This window comes from Anarrhichthys ocellatus, unplaced genomic scaffold, assembly GCF_004355925.1.
Source record: "Anarrhichthys ocellatus isolate YVR2014 unplaced genomic scaffold, GSC_Weel_1.0 scaffold6, whole genome shotgun sequence".
NCBI lineage: Eukaryota > Metazoa > Chordata > Actinopteri > Perciformes > Anarhichadidae > Anarrhichthys > Anarrhichthys ocellatus.
This window is the reverse complement of record NW_022280036.1, coordinates 12,188,703-12,206,621: the sequence shown is the minus strand read 5'-3', so window position 1 is coordinate 12,206,621 and position 17,919 is coordinate 12,188,703. Positions and strand designations below refer to the sequence as shown.

Here is a 17,919-nt window from a genome sequence, read left to right as displayed (position 1 = left end):
GATTTCATTTGCAAAAGACAGCCCGCTCTGTTTCCTGAAACGAGCAATTTCCTTTTAGCTGTCGGAAATGACTGTGTGCAGGAATATACGCAATATTTTCACACCAGCAGCTACTTGGCACATCTACTGAAACAGATGAACAAGACGACAACTCACAGGGCCATAGAATAATCTCCATCAGTAACCTGTCAAACTGAATAGAGAGAGTTCTGTTAACAGTCCCAATAATAGTCATGATACAATGTATTAAAAATAGATTTTTTTATTAAAAACATGTTTTGCAGTATGCATGTAAGAAGGATACAAAACTAATCCAAAAATCCAAAATGGTATAATTCATTACATTAGGCATGATCAAAATAAATACATCCCTATCTGCTCTACACCATTAAAATGAGTCCTGACTTAAACTAGTGGCTCGTGATGCAGTTTTTTTCCACAACAGGTAAAACTTGTTCATTAAAATCACAAATTTAAAAAGCTATTTGCATAATTAATATGATGTTGTTGTACCAACATTATTCCCTTAATTTGACCATGTCCTTCTTTTTAGCTTAGCACATGACCCATTTTACAAAGAATGTAAAGACGCATCTTTTTAAATAATCAGTTGTTTGTTGTTCTGCAGAAAGGCACATCTTTAGGTTTTGGTTCCTCTTCGTCTCAGTGGGGCCAGTCACACTTCCAGGGCTTAGACTTGGGCACTTTGAAACACTTTCCTAACTTCTCACAGCCTGCAGGGGCCCAATTCTGTAACAGAGAGCGGCCATCACATAAGAACAACATTATGATGTTATCAGAGATATTAGTTATAAAAAGTAAAACTGTTCTTGGGTCATCAGGAGCACACAGTGTACTGTCCTGTGCCCTTAATGGTCCTCTTCAAAGTCTTTTCTTATGGCATAGCAATTGCATGTATCCTGTGTCGTTAAAAAAATATTGTCCGACTATGTTTAAGATTTATCACAAGACAAGGTTTATCTTATATTGGAAAAATAACTTAGTGATACATGAGGTGTTTTAAAAGCGTTATGCATTGCTACTTCTATTTGCATTATATTTAGCAGAATTTACTAATAAAACTAATCAGTTCAACATTGAGTGGTGATATTACAGGCTAGGTTGGTATATAGGTGAATATTAAACTTGTAACATTTTAGTTCAGTTGAATTTGTGGATAGAGCTTGAGACAAAAGATATTGTAAAAAAAGTCAAAAGATCCATATTAGCATGACACAGGATAAGACATAAGACATTATATTACGGGACTGCACCCAAACATAATGTATTCTAACCCTATTTAAAATTGGGCTAATTTTATTCACCACTAGGGGGCAGTGCAATGCCACAAATTAATCCACAACATTGAAGCTCCCAATCTGCGGTGCTTCTGGTTGACAAAGGCAGTGTTCAATTTAGCTCCTTCAAATAATCCTAAATTAGATTGCTTGTTTTTCCTCACAAAAGTATGACACAAGCACAATCGAGGAGAAAATGACCATATTTAGGTGATAACGTATGATTCTGTCAAACACAATACACATTTTGGAGCAAGTTAGTAACAATGATACACAAACATTAAATTAAAAAAATGATATATAGAGCTAAATCTGTTAAAGTGATCCATGAATATTCTGCAGGCTCAGAGCAGACTGAAAACAGATAGAAACTTAATATTGAGACTTTTATTGATTCTCAGTTATTAAAAAGGCTTTATCAATTTATATGATGTATTAATTCATCTGAAGTACAAGTGTGATGGAGAGAACAGAGAGCTAAGGTGGCTGGCCCAAAATAAACAGTATCTGCTGTGAAAACTCAACTGGCTTTGGTCCACTGCCTCTGGATTAATTGGGAAAGTAGTCCATGCGACATGTGCAACAAAGCCTCTTCTCGTAACATAATTATTCATTTTTGCAATTTCAAGAATAAAGTGCATTATGATATTTATGTTATGTAAATCTCACCATCACCGCCACGTCACACATGTTGAGCTGGGGAAAACCCGGCACCAGAGTCTTCTTATGCTGCTCCACTACTGGAGAGATCCTGCTCAGCACATCCTGGTACTCCTTAGTCAAAACACTGCAAACACACAATGCACAGAGTCAGTAAAGCTACAACTAACAAGTTTCATCCTCCATTGTTTCACCATTTTTTTATTTCAATTTATGGATCAATCTAAATAAAAAATACAAAGGTGGAAAAAAGTCCTTCCCAATTTTCATCTTCAGATGTCTTATTTTCAATTTAAAATGATAAATGACAAAGACAGGCAGCAAATCCTGACATTTAAGAATGAAGTAACCAACGGATGTTTGGCAATTTAAAAAAATCGAATAATTGCCAATTATTTTTTGAAACAGTTGAATATTTTTCTGTCAATCAATTAATCCACCATTTGTTAAATAAACAAGTGAAACAATGGCTTTACCATCAACAGCACTAAATGAGTTTATAAATGTAAATACACACACATACACACAGCCAGTATTGTAGTAAATGCACTGCGCCCATGCATCCAGTACAAGCTTTACTCTTTATATCAGAGAGGGAAAATTATGTAGCTTTCAACAACAGAATAAACGTTCAAACACACAGGCTGTCCACTCAGGCAGCCTCAGCAGGGTGAACTGTAACCTCTATCCCATCCCCTGTCTCTCAATTACCGCTGTTGGACACCAGTGAGCCCGAGCACCTCTGTGCATTATTATATTCAGTGTGTAAAACACAGGGGCCCCGAAGGCTTTCAAAGGAACGCTGCTCTCAATAGGACCTGTGGGGTTAATGGGCTATGTGTGCTCGTGTGTGTGTGTTGGGGGAGTGGACGTCTGGTGGCGTGACACACAGATAGACAAATATCAGCAGTGCAATTACACCCCTGATACACTCGCCGGCAGCACCTGTGCCAGCCTTCCATCCTCCCTCCACTGCAAACCCAGCCCTCTGATTGGCCCCTGGGGAACATGTGCATGTGTGTGAGGTGAAGTGTCAATTAGAGTAATAACCCCAGGCCCTGTCCAGCTCACACCTACCCTCCCGCTTAGATCTCCCACAGGGCAGCAAGGCTTTCTCCATCAGCTAGCACCTGCTCCTTTCCTCGATACTCTTTACTTTCCCCTACAATTACTCGACTGGTAGGGCACCGGCTACAATTAGTCTCTCTCCTGGTGTCCCTTTTTTTCGTCATGAGCTAACTATCTACGCATTGTGACCCTGGCTGGATTACTCCCCTCGGTTGCAAATCAAGACATTCAGATAAAATTGCTTCAGCTATCTAAAAGCAAATTCTGCTTTCGCCCGATCTCGATCAGCAAGAGGGATATTTCATTCCCCTCCTATCTGCGCCCGCTACTGATTGCTGAGATTCATTTTGTGATAAGTGAGAACTTAACAGAAGTAAATGTAAGGGAGATTCATCAGACTGCTGTAAGTATTCCATTCCCCACACAAGTCTGCAAGCAAAGCATGCCATGCACTGAGAAACTTGCGCGAGACATTACGTTTTCTTTTGTTTTGTCTATGCACTCAAAATCTCACACTGCAGACCTCTAAATCAAAAACTAATAATATCATTTGTTTATGCCCCCGCTGCAAACAAATAACAAAAAGCCCACAGTCAGCACGGCTCATTATCATGATTATAACCCTTAGCTTACTGGTCTAGAGACAAAAATCTGGAATAATAAGCAGGCTCTATGCAAATGGAGTCTTTTGATTTATAATGTATGGCACCCACGGGGGAGGGGGCATTGCTCAGGTGTGTCACCACTCTGATTACTGATTCATAACACTATTGCTGGAACACACACACACACACACACACACACACACACACAACCACACAGTGGCAGAAGGTGGGGGAATTGAGGAGACAATCAAATACATCTGTCCTGACTACCCCTCCCCTCCACCACCTTCTCCACCCCGGTGGAAATTGAGCACTTCAGTAAGGACTATTGATTGGGGACACAAGAGCTTGGTGGCAGGCAGCAGATGAGGCCAGACTGTGCAGGGCTGCCTGCAGTGTTGGAGCTGGGACTACACTCTGGATGGCCGGGGCTCTGGGGACGTGAGCTGAGGTAGGTGGTGTAAAAGAATCATGTGTTAACCTCAGCCTTAGGGCACAGACATGGAGGGCAAAGTGGAAGGAAGCGAAAAGGCTTAGAACGACTCCAATGGGGATCCAAACTCTGGGTAGATGCAGACCTGGCTGGGTTTGTGCTTCATCCTGGAATGACGGACCATCAACGCAGGACCTCCAACTCCAATCAAATTTGTCTAGGCCTCTGTAGTTTTGTTCGTACATTTTCTCTCCTGGATTGCATAATTATGATCTACTGTTTTTATGGGTGACTGTTCTGGACTGGGGATTGGGTGTGTGTGTGCGAGTGTGCTCTTTGCTAGATCACATCCTGCGACAGTAGTGAAGGTATGTGTGCAGACAGGCCCTACATCATCTTAAGTGGCTCTTTAGGTGTAGACAGAGATTAATGACGGCCAGGCAGCCGGTCCAGCTGGGGGACCGAGGAGCACATGGACAAAACGCACACATACACATGTGTACACACAAACACACACTTAACTAGGATGGAGGAGAACGGTCCCAGTGGACGCAGAGGGACAGCAGCTGAGTGGTGAGAAGTGAGTTGAGGTGGAGAGAGAGAAGAAACAAGGGAAGAGGTAAGAGAAAAGTTTGGAGAGGAACGGGAATGTATAGTGAAAGAAGAAGAACAGGGAAGAGGTCATTCAGCTGGGTTTAGGGGAGCGGGGGGGATCCTTGCAAACAAACTCTACTGCAGAGGTGAAAAATGAGTGGGCATATTTGGTTTGTGTGTGTGGGTGCACACACATCTAGCACTCAGCCCAACACATGGCTGCGTACTGATTGCTTTTTGCTTCTTTTTTTTTTTTTTATTCTTCCAAGTGAATAGCAGGGCTAAAAGGTGAGCAATTGAAAAACAACATTAATGTTTTATCATCCAATCTCACTACAAAGCCGAACGAAGTTAGGGAAGGAAGCAAAGAGGAGATGAGGCCGGAGCGGAATGCGAGAGGCAGAGCTGCAGAAGGCAGAAAAGAAAGGTCAATCTACGAGGTTTTACGGCAGGACGGAGCCAAAGCGAACATGGAGCACAAGAGAATATTCTCTCATCAAAGCCGGTTTTGAGATTATCTTAATGTATTAGTCATGATGTCAGCCTCCGTCATAGTTTCTAAAAGATTACATCAATATTCTGCACTGACGGTATGCAGTAAAAGACAACGCTCATCTGCCTTTGCACCCTTATTTAGTAATAGTCTTAGTTCAGCCTTGGTTGTCTGTGTTCCATGGCGTCACTCCATCCTGCGATTCTTAACTCTCCTTTGAGCGAAAGCAGAGACACACAAAATTCCATTAAACAGCACTCGCTCTCAATTTAGACCTGGACAATTTATCTTGCAATTTGAACCTGCAGCGGTGCACCGGAGTGCTGAGGGCCAGATAGTGATCTTTAAGGAGCTGTTTGCAATCACAAAGAGAAAGGGTGTAATCAGGTGTGCTCCGGCTGAGCGGATCAATCCAACGCCTTCTTTTTCATGCCACTGAGCATTGATCTCATACACATTCAGCGCTACCAACAGGCAAACTGCTTTCCTATTCTCACCCCTCTCTAGTTCATTTTCTAGCACCTCTTCATTTGCTCCTGTTGACTCCCTTCTCCCCCTGCTCTCAATTGTTTTGCCTCCCCTCTCCTACTGGAAATCAGCTGTAATCAGGGTTGAAGTTTTCAGGGAACTAACCTGATGGGGTACTTTTCCCCAGGATCCTGCCCCAGGTGGAAAATGATTGGCTGCAGTGTGTGCTCTTTCTGGTCGTGAGTAGTCACGCCCGGGACCTCTTGACCTGGACAGAAGTTGATGCCCTGCAAGACACAAAAAGACAAAAAACGTTGCCTCGATTGCACAATACAGATGTGTACAATATTTGTATATTTATTATAATGTAACTTAAGCAGAGTATGAATTAGGTTAGTGACTGATAATACAGTATACTGTAGAGAGTAAAATCTGACAAGTAAGGAGGAACGAATGAACCCTTCAGATCAGAGAGAAGCTTTTCTTTCTCTCCATGTTTCTATATTATCTGATGTTATTCTACATGCCTGCTATGATTTATTTTTACACCACTAAGAACCTTTCACCACTCAGCATGAGCCGTGGCTCTGTCTTCTGTATGTATGCTGGTACGAGAGTGCAACCCACCATATAGGAAAGAGAAGAACAGCCCTGTTTTGGCTCAAAAGCTCAGGCTCTCTCTTCAGAGCAACCTAACATAATATTTAAGGTCAGTCATACAGGTAAGAAAGTTTACTTTTCATGCAAAACAAGTCAAACCTTTCTTTAACTTCCTTCCTTTTTTGCCATGGTGTGTATTGAATTTGGTTGCGTTCAGTGGTCTATATTTGTTTTTAGGTGTTTTATCTTGTGAAATAAAAAACTCTAAAGTCAGCTAAAGAGACCTGGATGTCTAGATTCAGGCTTGCAGCCACCTGCTACTCTGAGCTAAATGCTAAATCTCATTGTAGTATGGCCTACAGGCATGTCCTCCAATCTGTTTCGTTATTCGTGCGGCTAATATTGGTACATCATGAAGGGGTTCAAGTAACTGGCAAAATAGAGGACTTTTCTTCCTTGTACTGCCTCCCCCCCTTCATCTCTCCATGCCTTCGCTCCAGCTCCCCGACTCCATTCTCGTGAGTCTGGCAGTGATCGCAGCCAGGATTGAGTCACACTCACTCCTCCAGAACCCCCTGGAGATCTGCCCCCTTCTTCAACACACACAAACACACACTTTTTGATGAGCACAACTAATATTGAGAAAGCATTCATCTGTAAGGCACTGTTGCTGCCCCCCCTCTGAGATCGCTCAACAAAGCACCTCAAAAATACATAAAGAAGAGAGAGAGAGAGAGGGCGAGAGAGAGTGCAAGGGATAGATGCCCCCCACCCTGCAGAGCCTCCTCTGATCCAAACTTGTCCTGTCTTCTGAAGACAGGAGCTTAGAAATGCAGAAATAAATGAAAAGAAATCCCAGAGGAGCAGCCAGAAAGGCCTGCTGTGTTGGTCTCTCTGTCTCTTGTACATAAGACATAACAGCAAGGACTCCATATCTCCTCTGACATTAATGCTATGGATACAACCCGGCTGCTTTCAAACCGGAGCAGAGCAGTCGCCATTACAAGATAAGGTGCAGGAGCATCCAGCGGTGGCAGGATGGATCTTGGAAAAGGAAGGTCTTTTTGATCAAAAAAGGTAAAAGTATGACCTGAAAGAACAATAACTTTACATAGCTTGTGGCTGATTATTTAAAACTATATATATATATATATATATACTGTTAATATATTTAATTTCTACTTCATGGATTTGACTACATGCATGTAAGAATTGCAGTTCATCTATAGATTCTCTGCAAACTAACTTCAGTAATGTACGTTGTGACTTGTTGCCATAAAGTCAGTGAATCTGTGCTTTTTAGCAAGCAAAGGTGTGTAAATGTTATGAGTTACAATCTAGAGCAGCTACTGCACAGTCTATCTCATTTCAATTCCTGCAACATAATTCATGAAGAAATTGATGACATAACAAGTGTTCTGACTAACAGGGGTCTGGGGAAAGAAGTAATTTTTCATTTTTTATTCATCACTTTGTGAAGTATCCAACAACGTTAAAAAAGCTATCCCTGCTGCCATAAGGCTCCTATTGTATCAGAGGTTACTCAGCAATCCAGATACAAAGGAGCCACAGTCACAACAAACTATATTTTGCAATATTAACATCACAACACTGCCTCAAGAGAGTTTGATGAGGGCCATTTAAGCCTGTGAAATTTCTCATTTTGCTCATGGCTGTGCCGAACACAGCCAGGACGGAGCGATACGTCTCTCGTCTATTAACCTGTAATTTTGTTCTTCTTCACAGACACACATCTTCCCTTGTTTATTTTCTTACCATGGGCCAGGAAAAAAAATATATATATATTTTAAAGTATTACCAAAGCTGAAGTACAAGCAGGAAAACATTACTTTTATTCCAGTAAAAAGAGGATTGATTGTGTATTTCTGCTGCAAGAAATTAATTGACGCCTATATGGGAGTTTTAAGGGTCCAGATCATTTTGAAATGGTCAATAATCCAGGTCATTCGTGCAAGTGAAGGCCTAAATAAGGACCTTGAAACATACTGTCCTTTTCAAAACATGTCGTGCGTAGTCTGACCGTGTGAAACAGCTCAATAAGTCAGTTTGTTTACATTTCTCATGTTTATAAAATGTACTATGAGTTACATGAGATGGACAGTTTAAGGATTCAACCATAATGACACGAAGCATATTGGGAATTTAACTTTCCCTCGAAGGAGCTCAACAGTCACTCCATAAAACACACACAGACATCTATGGACAACCGAACGTTCATGCACAAGTTTTCTCTCGTCCTATATCTCTCTCTCTCTTTCTCTCTCTCTCTCATATACAGACACACACACACACCAATCGATAGGCAACTCACAGGCAATCAGACGCCATTATTTGTGAAGTTCCACTTCAGTTCACATGAGCTGATAAAGGAGGCTGCTATTGATTCAGCGGCCCTGAAGGAGAGAGCAATTTAAGCGACCGATGGGGCATAAAACAAACTGGAAAACAGGAAAAGCAGAGTCATGATGGGAGGACAGGAGGACATGGTTTTCTGGACAGAGGAGAGGAAGAAGGACCACACTATCCTGCTTCTCAAGTGTCAGATTTCACATCTCTCCTGGTGCATTTAATCAGCATCGAGTTGCTGTAATTACGGCCGAGAGATACTGCTGGCATCTGCCTATCTTTCTTCCTTTTGAGCTCCGTGGTGCCAAAAAAGAACAAGTCTACAGCAGGGAATGTCGCTATGTAAATGTAGAGGAAGAAAATCTCCATGGAGTCACAACAAACAAGTCAACTGGTTGATGAATGATGTAAGTTCGCTGATGTGGGGGTTCTTCATTAATATTCATTACGCTCTGATGTACACAGCAGTCAACTGATGAGCCATTTTCAAGATAACACCAACAGTGAATGTTTTTGTGTGTTTGAGTAAGATTAGGAGAGACAAAGAGGGAGGATGTAGCAGTGCAAATCAAGAACTGAGGAAACAGAAAGCGGGGACAGAGTTGCTGTGTTACAGGGGAATCTTACGTTGTTAAACTCTTCCCATGAGTTGCTCCAGGTCCAGTAGTGTGCCTTGTATTCTCCAAGTCTCACAGCCATCAGCTCATTCCCACGGTAATAGAAGATCGGCCTGTTGAGGGGGAGAAGGGGGAGAAGGGGGAGAAGTATTGCTCTTTTAAAAAAACATTCTCTCTTGGCATGCTTACACTTCAGTGCACTCTCACTGTTTTCTACCCATTCTTGCAATTTGTTTAACCATCCAGCAACATGAAGTTTCTAACTCTCTAAAAAAATCATTCAAGTCATCGTAATATTTTAATTAAATTAACTTACATGAAACAACAAGATTAAGAGCCTCCAGCCATACTAGCAGCTCTGTGGGGCTGTACTTATCCACAGTGGTGCTTTGAGCTGTACAATGTGTACAATGTGAATGCTAACATCAGCATGCTGCTGTTTAGCAGGCTTTAATGCTCACTATCTTCACCATCTTAGTGTTAGCATACAAGAAGTTGCAACTAGCATTAAGCTCAAAGTATAGCTGAGGTGGATGGGAATGTCATCAGTTAGGCAGGTATTTGGTCTTTTGAGCGGATGATGACACTAGAGGAAAAGTCATAACACTGCTCTCCCACTCAGGGATGTGATCATGAACATAAAAAGAGGATCTGGGCCCCAAAGTAAAGGCCCCAAACACCTAAAAGCAACAGCTAGTGTGCGAGTACTCACCTGCTTTGGAGTGCATGTGAGCGGTTCAGCAGGACTGGTGTCAAGTCCAGTCCATCCAGGGCTCTGGCATCAGGAGGGCTGATGCCGGCCAGAGCCAGACTGGTGGTGAACAGGTCCATCACATTGGCCAACTGGATATTCACCTGGTAAAGGACAAAGGAATTGAAATCCACAATCACTATCTGAGCTATGACAAGCAATTTCACACAACCGGTAAGTAAGGATCGAGAAAAAGTGAAGAACTTTGATGAAATGAGGACTGGCCAAATGTCCTTAAACATAAATTGGTCCTCATTGGTCCTTGATTGTAATAATAATACTTATAATACTCACAAATCAAGTAATAATTGTTTCATGGTGCAGGAATACCAAAAGCGTGCTCATTTACGCTGCATTTTCTTTTTGACGGCAAGCGAGGCAACAATGCATCGTCATGATAGTTCTGTATACACATGTAGGAAAGAGGTGCATTTCTTCTAATCTCTGCTTGCAGGTTTATTATAGAGCCTGCAAAATGCCTCTCCTTCTAAATTAGTTTTTTGGGGGAGAAAAGGGAAAAAGGAGGAGCGAAAAGAAAGAGGAGAGAAAGTAGGGAGAGGACGAGGCGCGGGCAAGCAGACGGCTGGAGCTGGAGCGAGCTGCTGTTTTATCTCCTTCTCCCAGTCCCAGTGAAAAGCTTTATTTTATTTATAAACTTTGAACTATTTTCAGATAAAGTGACATTTTTTCGTTGTCATCCTTGATCTTCCCTTCCATTCTCTCCTGAGCGAGCCTTAGAGGGAGACGGCACGCTCACAATCAGATAGCGCTATCAGGCCTCTGCAGCTGCACCGCCATGTGCCGCTGTGCTCCTATCGGCAGCCAGCACACATATAGACAGACACACAGACACACACACACACACACACACACACACACACACACACACTCACACAAGCTCCTTAGCACTGAAATGAATTCCCCTTTCTTCTGTATCCACAGAACCAGCCACAGAAAAGGCTTTGCAATGCATTCCATGATCTATCGGCACATCCAGACACTCACCCTCTCTCTTTCGCTCACACACACACACAGATTTAGTCCTTCACTTCATTTTTTTTTTTTGTTAAGTCCCCCCTCACACAGACGCACACAAACCATTAAAAGAAGACAGGACACAAGAAAAGGCAAAACTGACATTTACTTAGTAATAACTTGCATGACCACAAAAGCAAAACTTTCGGACTCTGACTGCTCTGACAGAGGAATTTATCTAAGGAGTTGGCATCTGTTAATTCTGTCCGTCATTGGCTCGGCCCCCTTTTGCAGTCCATACTGAACTTCACTCTTTATTCACCCTTTTTTTTCCCCATTTTGACTGACTCATTCCTCTCCATTAATGTCACATTCTTTTTCTTGCATTTCTCTCCGTGTTGTGAGTGGTGATGTTGGTTATCTGAGGAGGCGGTTCTTCTATCCCTATCCCTGCCATTCTGCCTGTGTGTCTGTGGCCTGATAAAACACAACAAAAGGGATTGTGACCCTGGACAACGTTGTGGGGCCGACACCCCACCCGCCTCCCAATCTTTGTTCCTACATCCGCCACCCCTCATCATCCGGGCCCCTCAGGCACTGGGAGAATGCTGAATCTGCACCTGCTTCAGACCGGCCATGCTCCTCCATTCCAGTACACATCCAGCTATCCTCCTAAATATGAGAGAATGGCAAACGATTTCCAGACAAAAAACTTGTCTCCTCATCTTGACACTGTAAAGATGCATCTGTTCTCAGTCACTACAATAAACCTGCTGGAATTGCCCCCTAGCAAAGGCCTGCATGACTGTTTGTTGTCTGCAGCATTTTGCTCAAAGAGCTTGTGGACTTTTCAATACACAGATCGACAGAGATTTCGGAAGACCACAAAACAAGAGAGGGGGCAACCCTAGGCCTGGTCTGTCCTCCTTTCCAGAGTGATGAATCCAGAGCTGTAGAGTACAGTAGCTCCAACAAAGCAGCTTTGTCATCACAACCCCAGAGAGCTTCTACTGACCCCTCGTTCTCACCACCAAGCCACAACATGAGAAAGAAAGCATCTGTGACACATACATACAAAAGCATGCATATATATATATACTGTATATATGCAGGCATGTAGAATGACACAAAAATGACAGAGACATGATCTCCACATTTGCACACGCACACACAGGTCAATTATAAAGTGGCACAGGTGCAGCAAAGCCCCGCGAATACGGCAACATTCCTGGCAGTGTGGCAGTGCCAGCGTCTTTAGCACTCTTCCTTTTCTCTTTTCTACACCAGCCACCTCTTTTACTTCTTCCTTGCTCCCCCCCCCCCACAACCCCTCCCGTTCCTTTATCCTGAGCGCCTGGCATATTCAGATACTGAAGTCCTCATTACGGCTCAATCCAACCTCAGCAAACACACAAACAGATTAGCCGCTTAAGACGCTCCCAATCCCCCTCTCCCTCGCTACTCTGCTGTGCTATCAGGCCCCAGCACACCCCTGTGAGATGAGCCAGGGGCAAGGCTTACTGCAGACTGCAGCCTCCGCTCGCTCCTCCACCAAATCCCTCTGCGTCACAGCCCCGTGTCACAGCTGCCCCTAATACAATTAAAAGTCATTTGCAGAACGCACAGGCTTAGAGGATCACGGTGTGGGTGGGGGGTTAAATTGGGGAGGGGGAGCGAGGAAAGAGAGAGTTTGGAGCATTAATTCCAGCCAAAAAATATTTGAGGAAACAGTGGAAAAAGCGCCCACACACTGTGTGGCCGCAATCACAGAGTTTATCTTTACTGTTTCTGGGGTTCAATCCCTCGATAGAAGTTGAACATATTCAACTGGTTACAGCGCCACTGGGTCAGTGTGTGCACATGTTAAAGTGGTAAACGATACGCAAATGAAACAAAAAGCAACAATCATTCAAAAGAGAGGATTAGTGAAATCATTTTTCCTTTACTCTCAACCCTGTTTTGCAGTCCTGTACATCCCCTGCAGCTTAATAGACAACATTTCAGCTCCTGGTACCTGTTGATAGGCAGAACATTAAGGAGTTTGGGGGGCAAACTCGGCTCGGGATCCTGGGTCTAGTTTAGTCTCTAAAGAAGATTGTAGGGATTAAGTGAATGATCGTCTTGGATTTTCTTGTGGAGGCTTTATTTGGTAAAAGCTTTAAATCACAGGGGTGTTCTCACCGTGCCTCCTTTGATGTGTCCAGGCCACCAGGCAATGGCTGGCTCCCTCATGCCCCCTTCAAAGGTGGTCTCCTTCCCGCAGAGGAACGGCCCGTTGCTCCCGCCTCAGGAATCAGACGTGCAAAAACTCAAATTACACACATACAGTACAGAAAATGTGTCTTGGACAAATATACACTAACTTAGTTTCACAACGTGATGAGTGAGTGTGTGTGTGTGTGTGTGTGTGTGTGTGTGTGTGTGTGTGTGTGTGAGTTTAGCGTTGAGTTGAGTTTAGTGCCCACCTTCGTTTGGAGAAGATATTAGAGCAGCTCCATTGTCTGATGTGAAGAAGACAAAGGTATTATTTTCGATGCCCTGACTCTGCAGCAATGACAGGATCTGACCGACGCTGTAGTCTAGCTCCATCACTGCATCACCATATCTACACAACACAGACAAACACAGCTTGTATCATTCCCCAGGTGAAATAAATTAAGTTATAACCTTATGCAGCTCTTGGACAACAAAAAAAAACAGTAAGGTAGGATATAACGTACCGGCCTCGCTCGCTCTTCCCTAGGAAGCGTTTGGAGGCATAGACAGGGGCGTGAGTGGCGTCCGCTGCCCAGTAGAGGAAAAAGGGACGCTGGGCCTCAGTCTGACGGACTATGAAGTCAAGACCTTCCTGTAGAGGTGGGAGGTGTGAGAGAGTGTTACAACACTGTCAGTGCAGATGGCAAATGTAGCTTGATTCTCAGTACTGCTGTCATTTGGTCCAACATAAGTAACCGCTTTCTTGTTTTCCTACCACACACAAATTCTATGTTTGGCCTTTATTTCATTTTCCAAACAATCAGCCACATCAACAACAACGCTACTGAAGCCAGTCTAGTTCCATAAGACATGCTGATATGAGCTTTACAGAGCTCGACTTGACAGATCTTCCTCTTGTGATGGCAGAGTGCACCTTTCAAGCATGCAGTCTGTCTCTGCACGCTGCTTTTGATCCCTTCAGGAACTGAACGGGAGGGACTCACGTAGGCAGCAGAGATAATCAAGACGAGTGTGTGCAATCCAGTCTATTCAACAATCCACTTCTGCTGGTTGAAAAGCACCGTAATAATCAAAGGCCAAAATCAGGCTTTAATTACGCTTTTGATTTGTTGAATAGATTGTATTGTGTTTTTTATGTTTTGGTGAGCAAAAGACAATTTTCCACTCTGGTGGACAATACAATTGTATTCTATTTCCTTCTATTTTATAAATTGTTTTATAAGGTAAACTGTGAAACACAGTTGGGTGTACCTGGCATGCTCTACTGAAAGGGTTGTATCATCTGAGATAAGTAAGCCTTAACTCACCACCAAGTACATCTGTGTGAGGTTGGACTCTCCAGTCTTCCTGTCAATCTTAAACTCCTCATAGTATCTGGAAAACAAGTGGGTTGACATGATTTATTAAATAAGCCTTCATCATTAGTTATTCATCATCCCATCTGAATAACTGCTGTCCCCACACCGTTCAATTTCTCCGCTGCTTATTCAACCGCATGAAATGATTCTTTCACAACGACCTGATTGTATTGTCAGGGCTTTCAATCTCCCTCTCAATTGACCGGAACTACTGCAAGCCATATCAGTAAGACAATGGGGGCAAATTTCCCTCTTGCCGACTGTGTTTGCAGCAGATTTCGTGAAAGATATACTCGGGAAGTCTCAGTAGAGCTGAGCAGAGGGAATTGTTATGAGGTGTTGCTGAAGCGTGGCGCGGCGAGGCGAGCAGAGAAGCAGTGACAGGCATCTCTCTTTCTTACGCTTCACTTCCTCCAGGTGTCCTCGCACACAGCCAACGCAACCTGCCGTCTCTTGAGGGCGAAAGTGTGTGTCTGTGTGTATACATTTCTATGAGTGTGTGTGCATGTCTGTCCAGGGCCCAGGTATGCAGCGCTGATTAAACCCACGACTAAGCGAAAAACACGCCCGGCTGCCAGTTCCAATGACCCTGAATACACATATGGCTGTTTTGGGGAAAACAAATGGGCGGAAAATGGAATACACAAGCACAGCTGGTACAGAGAGGGAAGAGGAGGGGAGACACTCAACTCATCCAGAGGAGCAGCCAGCCAAACTATTCCACTGAGTCACCGGGGAAAGAAGATTTTAATAGATTTTCAGGCTCTGTTTCTGTCTGCTGTTATGTATATCTGAGTGCTTGTGTGTGATGCTACCTGCCAAGCATCTCAGAGTTGTTGTAGACAGGGATGTTGGGTCTGATACTGCTGTTGTAAGGGCCAAAGTGGCAGTCCGGCGCACCAAACCACTCATCAAAACCATTCTCCAGAGGCAAGTACTGAGGTCTGTGGCCCAGATGCCTGTAGTGACAAACAAAGTGCACTCACACACCGTAAGATCAATGTGACTGAAGGATCATTCTGCATGTTTACATTCAGACCAATACTACAAATCTAATTAACTTGTGCTACTACACACCTTTTTAAAAAGCACAACATACTTATATTAATATTTGATTGCAGTGCCTGCCTTCAGTGCAGTACGTAAATAAGCTTTTGCAGAGCATTGAAACTTTGAGACGAGTTGGTAATCTAACACAGCAAAGATGTGCTTTTAAAATACGTAACATTAGACATGTGGGGTACATACAGAGCAAAAGCAAAAGAGAGATAATATTCCGTGTGATCAATTATCTCAAAAGAACTTCATACCACACAGAAAGGAAGGCATACCAATGGGTGCCTTAATGAGCGGACAAAATACATTCTACAATCTGGAATAAGTGTATACTGTGATAAATGACCATCAGTAATGTTACGAATACATGATTTGTAATTAATTGACTAAAATATGCGAATATCATTTTCTATTTAAATTTAATTCACAGGCTCCATCACCTGTCGTCATCAACACAACCTCTAAAACAAAGATTACAGAAAGACATAGAGCTCACCATTTGCCAACTATCTTGCTGACATAGCCCTTTTTCTTCAGCATCTGGGGAATCAAAATCTCATCCTTAGAGATTCCTCCCACTATCTCCTGTGGTGTGTATGCTACAAGAAATGTCAGAGATATTTAGTGTACAAGACTTTCCACGACTTTATTGCACATTGTACATTATAGACTGAGTAATCAGAAAGCCTGCAAGCAATAATTTGCACAGTAAGGACATATTAAGGTTGTACCGTTTCTCGCGTGGGCATTCGTGGTGTAGAAACCGTTTCTGACAGGCAGCCTCCCGGTGAGAAGTGCAGCTCTGGCTGTCGTTAAAGTTATAGAAATGATTTTATTATTATTATTATTATAATTACATTATAACTGTGTTCCAAATGCTTATATTACTGGCAAACAAATAGTCATGTGTGCTTTATTCTTTGCACCAATGTCACATCATTTCTCCAACAACTTTGGTTGAATACTTGAATCAAATATAACATTCGTACTTTATTGTTATAGTAATAAATATATGGATTGTAGTTTAGTATTTTAGTTTTCTGTAACTACCAATACCCTTTATTTATCAACTGCTATGAATGGCTGTGATTCAACTCAATTATGTACACTGATCACTGCTGTAAGGTTTTTATAAGTTCTCATGAACTAACTGCACACAAACTCTATTCTGAATCCATAGCATTTTACATGGAGACGTTCAGTAAAGCATGGAGATGATCAAACTGGAGTTTGAAGGTTTCACACAACAGTAATGTGACAACACCTCATGCTGTGCTCTGTTTTGCATATTGTATTTAAATGACGCAAGCTTGTTTTTATCAAATCACAAGTGTGGTTCTGAGTTGGGTCAATAGTGTTAAGTTTATACTTTCATCAATTAGGTGTTATTCCAACGTTTCATTGATGTGACAATAAGAACACACGTAGAGACAGAAGGCTGTGATGAGAGACGGAAATTAGTCTAACATCTTGCAAAACAGGAAATGCCGGGTACGGTTCTCTGTTATAACAGTTTCTGCTAACTCACATGGGGAACAGAGTGGGTTTGCGGTGTAGAAATTTGGGAACAGCATGCCTTGGGCAGCCATGGCATCCAGGTTGGGGGTCTCTTTAGAAGGCTGGCCAAACACCCCCAAGTCCCCCCAACCCATCTGAAGAGCAGAGGGAAAGAACTGAGAGATTATATACATTCACACCAAGAAAGATAAAACACACATAAACATTGAGCAAGCTGCAATGTGTTCAATGACATGTACAGTGACAGAGGGTACTCCTCATGACCAACAGACACAGACTGGGAGAAGGAAAGAGACAGAGAAACATGTTCTGAGCTGTCAAACTGATTCACTGCTCAAACTAAACTGTGCTGCTGATGTGATGAACTAAAGTCATACAAAACAGGAAATAACTTACGTCATCCATGAGCAAGATGATAATGTTTGGAGATGAAACATTTGATGTCTTTTCTGTGACGGAGCAACATATTAATGCATAGAAGACAGTCAGAGTTACAGTAGACATCAGTCGCATTGCTGTGCTGCAGCTTGCTAAAGTCATATGATCAACTTCGAGGAAGTGACTTGTTTGCCTTCATGCGGGTCATCAGCGCAACGCTTACGCATACACAGCAGAACAATTGTTTTGGATGTGTTTTGGATTGAAATAAATTTAAGTTTTCCATAAATTTTAGCGTAATGGATTTTATTTATTTGACTTATGAATGTTCAACTATGAGTAACTGCAACCGTGTTCCTTGATAGCTAGTGGATTCAGGGACTTCTGGTAAATGTTGTACGTGCGAGAGATCATTCTAAATAGGTCGGGAAAGTAGAAAAATTGACGATATATGTTTGCAAAT

At 42.7% G+C, this 17,919-nt stretch overlaps 1 protein-coding gene across 1 annotated transcript; it reads right to left on the bottom strand.

Moving 5' to 3' along the window:
- Nucleotides 1-227: 227 nt before the first annotated feature.
- On the bottom strand, nucleotides 228-17,625 carry galns (galactosamine (N-acetyl)-6-sulfatase). Its single transcript, XM_031846691.1, has 14 exons — nucleotides 17,475-17,625; nucleotides 17,089-17,212; nucleotides 16,292-16,366; nucleotides 16,057-16,159; nucleotides 15,320-15,463; nucleotides 14,454-14,520; nucleotides 13,650-13,777; nucleotides 13,395-13,534; nucleotides 13,111-13,214; nucleotides 9,916-10,058; nucleotides 9,214-9,316; nucleotides 5,785-5,906; nucleotides 1,968-2,085; nucleotides 228-750 (listed from the first exon to the last, which is right to left on the bottom strand). Exons 1-14 carry the CDS (start codon nucleotides 17,616-17,618, stop codon nucleotides 664-666), a joined length of 1,602 nt encoding a protein of 533 aa, XP_031702551.1. The 5' UTR covers nucleotides 17,619-17,625; the 3' UTR covers nucleotides 228-663.
- Between the last annotated feature and the right edge of the window lie 294 nt (nucleotides 17,626-17,919).